Raw genomic sequence first — 9,250 nt, forward strand, 5'->3', positions numbered from 1 at the left:
GATAGAATTTTGTCAGAATTTTTTGTCTTGGATTGGAAGCCGTATTAAGTTTTTATATATGCTGATTTTTTATTGATGTTGTCTTCTCTGTCGTACAATATCTCAGCAATTTTCAGGCTTTGATTGTGTCGTTCTAGGGTTTCTGGCACGACAGTATTGGAGTCAAGCAAAGCTGTGGAGAAGATTATCAAAATGAGTAAATAAGATGAGATTGAAAAGGAAAAGAAAAATAGTGGGACGATTAGAGCCTTGTATTCCACTTCATCCTTTGTTCATAATGTTTGACAGAATATTAAACAAATGAAATCGATCTGAGTCGATCCTAGGAACTATAAATCTATGAGAAAATAATCATTAAAGAGGCATTTTATTATCTTTACGTGAACTAAGCGCCATTAACTAACCTGCCACAATTGTATATAGTTGACTTCACTTTCTTTTCTAATATATTCAACCATCGCAAACTCCACTGGAATGTGGAAACCACTTAAACATACATAGGCCACCCACTACCAATCGCCAATCTCATGGCCATAGATTCCCATTTTTAACATAAAAAAAAAAAGTCTTAAACTACTCCCTCACATCACCAAAACCCTTTGAACATGTCTCTTTTGCACTTTCCCATCTTCAACACTTACTCATATATACATAACATAACTATTCAGCCACACCTACATAGCATAGCTAGCTCGTAATTATTTACCATGTCAAAGCTTTCTAATACCACTCTCCAAAGGCCTTCTAACATTGTTGTACAAAGGCCTCATAGGAAAGAGAAGGACATGGTGATGTTCCTTGATCATGATAAGCTAGCCAGGAATTTCTCCAATCTCTCCAATGAAGCTTACCATGTTGAATCTTCTTCGGTTCCCTTTGTGTGGGAATCTCAACCAGGTACCCCAAAGGTTAGATTCAAAGAAAACTCTCTCCCTCCCCTCACACCACCACCCTCTTATTTCCAAAATGCTTCCGGAAAGACAACTCCCAAGGTCAAGAACAAGAACTCGCCAAAATCTAGCTTTTTGCAAACTCTATTTCCCAAACGTGCTACTAGAAAAGGTGGTGCTCCTTCACAAACTGGATCTCAAAACATTTGGTCTTATTCTTCTTCTTCCCCGTCTTCTTCTTCATCATCGTCATCTTTGTCATTCTCCTCGCCACGGCCCACATCATATTCCGTGCCATCTTCTCCGATGATACACCCGAGGAAGGGTGTAGAAGATGAAGACATGTATGAGGTGACTGGTTCCAGTTTGTCTTTTGGTAATGCCAGGTCGCGAGGGTGTTATTCATCGATATTCAAGAAGGTACTTCTTGGAGATTTTCTGTGACATGTTGTAGCTGCTTTACTGTCTATGATTGGTGTTAATAAACGTGCCTAGTTGGATAGATTGTATGTGCCAAACTGATTTTTATAGTAATGAAGTGCATCATATATCTTTAACCTGCTTACCTTCTGTAGGTGTTGATTCCTTCACCTCTTGTTCTGATTTCTAACTTTTGATTTTAGACTTATATGTAGCAGTCCCTTTATGTTGGGATTCAATAGCCTATACCAGATCATCACCACCATAGTTAAATAATTTTACTGCACTACGCTTCCAATCTTAAACAAATAAGGTTTATGTTAATTAACTACCGAATCCTCAATTCTATATGAGGTTGTGATAGCAGATTAATTTCAATACAACAAATCTTACTGTAAGTTTTCCTCTCATCCATCACCTTTTTGTGTTGGAAATCGTATATTGTCAATTTAAAATATATAAATAAACGTAGAACTCAATTTTTACAATGTAGAATTAATTTTAGAGTTCATTTCAAAATGATTTAGAATTATGATTTAAAACTTATCTTAAATTATAATTTAAAACTTATTTAACAAGATAAAATTAATTTAAAATATATATAAAAATACATTTTTTTTATAAACTGATTTTTCTAAGATTGAATTAGACTTTAATCTCTTTCTTACATATTTAAAATATATATTAAAAGTTCATCCAACAATTTATATACCTTTAACAATTCAGTTTCATTCTCATATACCTCAAAAATTACATGAGAATCTTTCTACTTGTACAAAATAATTGATAAACTTAAAAGATCAAAAGTTTAAGTGGCTTAGAGTTTACTTATCATGCCAATTTCTGAAAGTAATTCAATCGGCAGTGTTATGATCAACAAAAGAATTACATTTCAGAAGTGATCGATATCTAATAAAACATATGAAGACAACGCCAATATATTCTGCTACTTATAATACAACAATTATTCTTACAAATACTATACGAGAAGATGACATATGAACAAATTGAAGAAAAGTCACTATCCAATAAAAACCATTCGCACACCACGCCAATCCTTAAATAACTGAGAAAAATTAAAAATCCTTAGCTATAATGTTATTGCAGCGAAAATTGTCAGTAAAATTCAGCCCGAGTGCTGGTAGTGACCGTAGACATGCATGCATTATGAGGGACATAGACGAGCTACTGTCTCTCACATTACTTGGCAATGTACTAAGATTGTTTATAGAGATTGAACTAATAATTAAAACTTTATATATCACTAATTTCGAAAACTGATTTAATGATTAATTGAAAAATAACCATTCGTAATTTTATATATACACGAGTGAATAGTTTTTATGTATAAATCAATTTCTATTTAGGTTGTAACTATACGTTATAGATATACAGTGAGCTGCCGAAAAGTTCAATGGGGTCAGGGCACAACTTGTTACATAATTTTCCTCACAAAGACTTGAGTTACACTGAGTTTATATAGTTTAATCATGGGTTTGTGTCGGTTTGTTTTTGCTTGCATTTTTCTCATGAATGACATAAAAAGTAGATGATGGGGTACGAAGCAACGTGTGGGTCCAATTTTCTTCTAATAAGTTACCAATTTTATGGTAAAAAATTTAAACTACGATAACTGGTCAAAACTACGTACCAGCAAAGCTAACTGCTGCAGGTTAAAGTGCAGTCATGCAGTCAAATCTTTTGAATGCAGAATATTTAACGTATCGGAACAATCAATAAATAATTAAGGTAATATTAAAATAATTTTTACACGAGTTTCAGTAAAACTCATTATTTGAATGCTATAAAAATTACAAGGTTTAGAAAATCAATAAACTTAAACTAAACATACATGAAATTTTATTTGCCATTATCAATAGAAAACAATAGAAAGATGAATATGTATTGATACTTTTTTTGCCATGAATATTCAACAATTAATTTCTGGATAAAAACAGATACATGTTGTCATGGTTGTTCTTTAAAATGTGCTATTCCGAAGAGGAAGAATCAATATATGTTAATTAAATATGTTGTGTTCTGGCATGTGGCTGTGGGAAGGGGACAGGAGCTAGCATGTATATACTTTGGAGTCTTCATTAATTATTTAAATTATTCCTTATGGTTTTCTTAAAACAGTTAAAATATTTTCATTTTTTGAAAGAAAAAGTCTCAAAGAGCCAGTTGCCATTGGAAAAATGATCTCTTGAAAATTATAAAATATCCCCTAAGACTAGATGTCAATTTTAATGTATTTTATAGACATGGTAGATCTCATGAAAATCCATTAATTGCTTTAAATTTTGCCATCTCAACCACGCGTTGAACACTTTTTTCTGTGGAATACTCCAAGCAATGCAAAAGTCTCTTTCTACTTAGCAAAGTGGTTGAAATGAATAAAATTAAAACTTAGAAACAAGCTTCTTGATATTTGATATCTACACACACACACACACACACATATATATATATATATATATATATATATATATAACTTCATTTCAAAGCAATATACTTTATATGGGTGAAGTTTTCTTTTAGGTTTATCTTGTTCAACTACTACAACACAGTACCATAAAAATTCATTAAATTGTGATTATTGCTTAGTGATTTGATCAAATTTTGTTTTGCATAATCAAAATGGTCTAAATAATAAACTCGCTATACCAATGATATCACTGAATTAAAGAGACATATGTTTTTGGGTTGTTAGTTTTATTGATAGATTTTTTTTTTCTTTGCTAAAGACATTCAAGATTGTCGGCAGCAGAGAACATATTAGTGGGAAGGATGTTATCACACGAGTGTTTGATGAATATGGCAAATTTTGACTTGAAAACTAGTCTTCATTATCAATTACATGGCATTAGAAACTAGCTTCGTTATTAATTTATTACATAACCATGGAGTTTTAATTTGTAAAAGTATGTTTGTTGATGATTATCATATTTGAATTATTAGCAAAGTATCTTTCATTTTACAGCATATATTTTAATTTTATAATTTATAGTTAAATTTAGATCAAAATCCAGTTTTTAAAAATTAAACTATAGAAATTAAGTTTATTTTTTCTCAAATTCTCTTTTTAAAACAATTTAATTATTTTTGTGTATTTCAATTTAGTTTCAATTGAATAAATGGTGAAGATTTTCTTGGTGTTTTTTTTCTCAGATTTTCCAAAAGAGTTTAATGTTAAAACTCAATATTTTTAAAAAAGAGGATTTACAAATAATTTAATGTTCGAAATTCAATTATAAAGTCATTTTTTTTAACAAGCTACTCTAATTTAAATTTCAAATTTTCACCTTTGTACTGATTAACATCCAATTCTACATTTAATGGTTGTATTTCTGTTCTTGTTTTATTTCTTTTCATAATTATTCTTGATGTGGTTTGTTTTATTTATTTTCATTATTATTCTTGATGTGGTTCGATTCTTCTTTTAAATGTTTATAACTTTTTGATCAATTTAATAATTTTAGCTTGATTTTTTTATCAGTAAATGGTAGTTGTTAGTTTTTGATAGTGGAAAAATTGAACTCATAGTCTCTTACACCCTCTCTTCCAAACTTTTCAAACTAATATTATATTTTCCAAAGGTTAATGAAGGAAGTTGAATCCATAACCTCTTCTACCATCTTTTCAAACCAACCTTATATCTCATAATGATCCATGATAACACTAATACACCTATGATTATATCATTTTTACATATGTATCTTTGTTTACCTCACAAATAATCTTCTTTAAAGGATATGCTTTTTCATATGGACTTCAAATTATTTTAAGTTCTAGCCTTTCATCCAAACAATAACATCTATATGGTATTTGTATTTTTTGAGATTTTTTTAAAGAGTTTCATTAGTGTGATATTAATATGTATGATTTTAGTTCAACTCACGTTAACACTACTTTTAACCGAAAACCTTAAGATATTAGGTTTTTGAGTTTCTTTTTCTTATGTAGTATTTTATTTTGTCATTTTTACCCTGTGTAAGAGTTAGACTTACATTTAAATTATTTCCAACAATTTTCTTTCAAGGTTGATCTCTTTCATATGATATATTTCTTCACGAGTGTACATTGACCTTTACTTATAGTGCTATTATTGTTGTGGTGTTGTTATTAAGCTGATCACCAAGATGAATCATTTATTCGGACAACATAATAATTTTTCCTTCTTTTCGAGAAAAGATTCGATAGATAATATTCGAATGTATGTGTGTTTAATCTAACTCAAGTAAACAATTGATACAATTTTTAACCTAAAACTTTGTATAGCGTTTAACTTTCATTTCTATTAATATAAAATTTAGACCCACACTAAAATTAATTCCAACATTTTTAATCCCAAAAATTGTGTCATCAAATAAGATATTATAGTTGTTTTTGTCCGACGACAACCGAGAAATACTTAATGTATTTTTATAAATTCTGGAACAAACATAAAACACAAGTTTCAAACCTAAATAACACTATTGATTCTAAATTGATCTGAAATTTTGAATTAGACTAAATTTAGACGCTAATTTATAAAATTTCGAAAAAAACAACTTTCCTAGTTTTTCTTCCCATGTATGGTCGAAAAGATGAAGGTGTAATATTTTTTCGTTTTTGGCAATTTGTTGCCTCGATTTTCGGACAACCATCGCAAAGTTGTATCATTGGAAACAAAGAAACCCTTTATTCAAAATCTCGTTTGAATTCAATAATTTAGTCATTCTAAATTTATTTTTCCTAGTTTATTGGATGAGTTCCTTTATAAAAAAATTTGTTAAAAGAGAAAATTTTCCCTCTCAGTAGTAGCAAAAGCAGTTTTTTCTATGTCTGCAAGTGACCAAGCAAAAAATGAAGCCTATATTAAAGCTTTTAAACAAAATGTCCTCGTAATGTTACATCAGTAATTAATCTCCACTTTGCTTTTACTTCATAGACCAATCAAAAGCTCTGGAATTTATCAAGACAGTGAGAGAGATTGCATATCTTCTTTCACTCTTGAACTGATCAAAAGATACTTAAATTCTGGCACAACAGTAACATTTTCAAAGACATTTCTTTTGCACCAGAAACGTAAATCTAAATTTCTGTATTATTGATCTGTTATTAAAATACTGAATATATTATGTAAAGATCTTACAAAAAAAATCAAATTTATTTTAACTTTACACTTCCTGGTTTCAATTCTCTTTAAGATCGAGAAAAAATATGCTTGCAAAAATAATTTAATCCTCAAGTTGTTATGCTAATGTATTTTAACCATTGTCTTAATTTAATCATAATTACCATTGATGATATGTCCACATGATACTGAGCTGTCCGAACAAGTAAAAACCGACATCATCCTGAATCGGTTTTTTACCGTAAATAATCCAATTTAGTCTGAACCAAAACCAAACAGATTCAATCATAATTAATTTAGATATCAATTTTGATATTTTAAATTCAATAAACTCAACTAAACCAATGATATGCCTTTTATTAGTAATTATCATTCCTCCAATCCTTTTTATCTGTTTTTTAAGGTTACCTATCACAAATCAAGAATCTTAATTAATGATTTGTTTTCTAATAAAATAGTTGTTCATTTTCTTACGTTAGCCATTTCTTTCTCCATCTAACACAAATAAATGCTTGTTTTGACAACCGATACTTTGTCTATAAAAGAAGAAAGAAAATATATATGTAAGGTGAAATTGTTTGGATTGAAGAAGAAAATGTGAAAAATATTAAAAGTAAATTTCTTTTAATAAATTTCATTAACGTAGGAGAAAATAAATTATTTGAATAATATAAAAAATTACATAAATATTCTTAATTTAATTTCAATAAGAAGGAGTATGAATTAAAATAGAATAATAATTTATTAGTAAGTAATTAATTTATAATATTGCAAATAATGTTTGAATTCACTAATAAAATTTCATAAAACTATGAAGAATTAAAATTTTAATATAATTGTATATACATCTTATAACTTGATTTATTTTGTTAATATTTATTTTATAAGAAACAAAATCAAAATCACTAATATAAACTTAATATTTAATAAAGTTAACTTTATTTCAATTTAAATAAAAACTTAGTGATTAGAATTTTTGAGATCAACTTAAATTAACAATGAATAAAATATTATATATATATATATATAAATTTTATTGCAATTATATACATCATAATACTTTCATATGTAACATATTTTATTATATTTAATTTTCATTTCAGTTGTTTGATATGTTTTTTAAGTTCAAAATAAATAAACTACCTCAAAACATTTATGAATCAATAACAATGGGTCCATATGAACAGGACATATAATGAAATGATGCATAAAGATTTTCAACAAGAACAAAAGTAATAATTATATGATTTTTTTTTAAAAAACAATTTAAGACAATAATTTCATCAATTTTTTTATATCGTAACCATCGTGATGTTATGAAATTAAATAATTTATTACACTAATTTGGATTATAATATTTAAAACGATATCAAAATTGAATATATATTTTAAGAGAAAATTTCTAAATTTAACAAAATAAATTTTTAAATAAAATTTATATTTATGTAAATTTACCTTATCTTTAGATAATATAGAATCTTTAATATACCATTATTATATTAAAAGATATATATTTTAAATATAAAACTAAATATATTAAGGTGATTCAATAATAAATAATATTATAAATCTAATAAATAATAAATCTATATAAATTTTAGTTACTTTTAATATCATCAATAATATATTAATTTTAAATTTAACACATATATAAAATAAAATTCACGTTTATATATTATGAATTTATCTTATTTTTATATAACAATACCTTAAAAAAATATCCTATAGTTTTCTTTTTGTCCACTCTTGATGGGTTAAGATATTATTCATTTTTCTCTTTTTCATCAATACAAATGGGTAGACTTAAGAGAAAAAAAACCTTTCACACTTTCTTTTCCGCATTTATAAACTAACATAACTAAACTAATGTGTTTCGAGAGTAGGGTCAAGGATGTTCATAAAATACTCATTCAGTAGGGTCGAGGATGTTCATAAAATACTCATTCACACTTTACTTCGAGTAAACTTAGATAGTTATGAACATTCTTAATCAAAGTTCTTCTTTACTCTCGCTCCAAATAGTTCGATATATCTGTAAAGGTACTCCGACGCTCAAGTTAGTAATAATTCAATCGTAGTCATAGTTAAATCTTAAATTCGCAATAAATGCAATTACATACTTTCTTACCTTTAACCTCTATTTATAGGTTTCGATATGGGCTTGTGATTAGTGAAATCCTAATCACAGCCCAATCATGACCCATTAAATGTTACCAGTAATCTTGGTTAAGAGTGATATTTAGAGGTCTTTATTGCTGGAAACTGCCCATCTGGTTTCTTATCTTCATGATCGTGTGTGATTGGTTAATAAGCAGTACTTATCTTGGTTGAATAGGGCATGATGCTGCTGATCGCGATCTATGAGACCAATTATCCCTCCTTGATTATTTCATCATGTCGATCCAAGAGTCATTAATTACATAATGGAATAGTAAGTTATGATATAATTATATAAATGTATTTTTTTTTCCTAAAACAACTTAAGGATTCGATTGATCCAAATTGAAACAACAACTCATTTCACCAGCAGGTTTGTTTCAAATTTTATTTTCTTTGAATAATTCACATCCATCCAAACTAATAAAAATGAATGTTTTTGACTTTATATCGTACGTTGTAGGTATTGATGAAACATGAGGCTAACAGTGTATTAAAAAATTTAAATAATTGTGAAAAACGCAGAGATGCAAATTGCAAACTGCCGCCTTTGAAGAAAAAAATGTGGGTTTGTTTATAAGGCAATAATTAATGATTTAATTTGATTATTAGGGAGTAAATTGATGGTTGATTAATAGTTGGAAACAAAATATAGGAGCAGAGA

The 9,250-nt window shown here is 27.9% G+C and overlaps 1 protein-coding gene across 1 annotated transcript; it reads left to right on the forward strand.

Moving 5' to 3' along the window:
- The first annotated feature begins 446 nt into the window (after window positions 1-446).
- Window positions 447-1,638, forward strand: LOC108337880 (uncharacterized). Its single transcript, XM_017574476.2, has one exon. The coding sequence runs from the start codon at window positions 708-710 to the stop codon at window positions 1,332-1,334; it is 627 nt and encodes a 208-aa protein (XP_017429965.2). The 5' UTR covers window positions 447-707; the 3' UTR covers window positions 1,335-1,638.
- The last annotated feature ends 7,612 nt before the right edge of the window (window positions 1,639-9,250 follow it).

This window comes from Vigna angularis, chromosome 7 (genome assembly GCF_016808095.1).
Source record: "Vigna angularis cultivar LongXiaoDou No.4 chromosome 7, ASM1680809v1, whole genome shotgun sequence".
NCBI classification, from domain to species: Eukaryota; Viridiplantae; Streptophyta; class Magnoliopsida; order Fabales; family Fabaceae; genus Vigna; species Vigna angularis.

Bases quoted from the DNA above. Each gene is read 5' to 3' on its own strand.
- LOC108337880 (XM_017574476.2), top strand. From the start codon at position 708: ATGTCAAAGCTTTCTAATACCACTCTCCAAAGGCCTTCTAACATTGTT.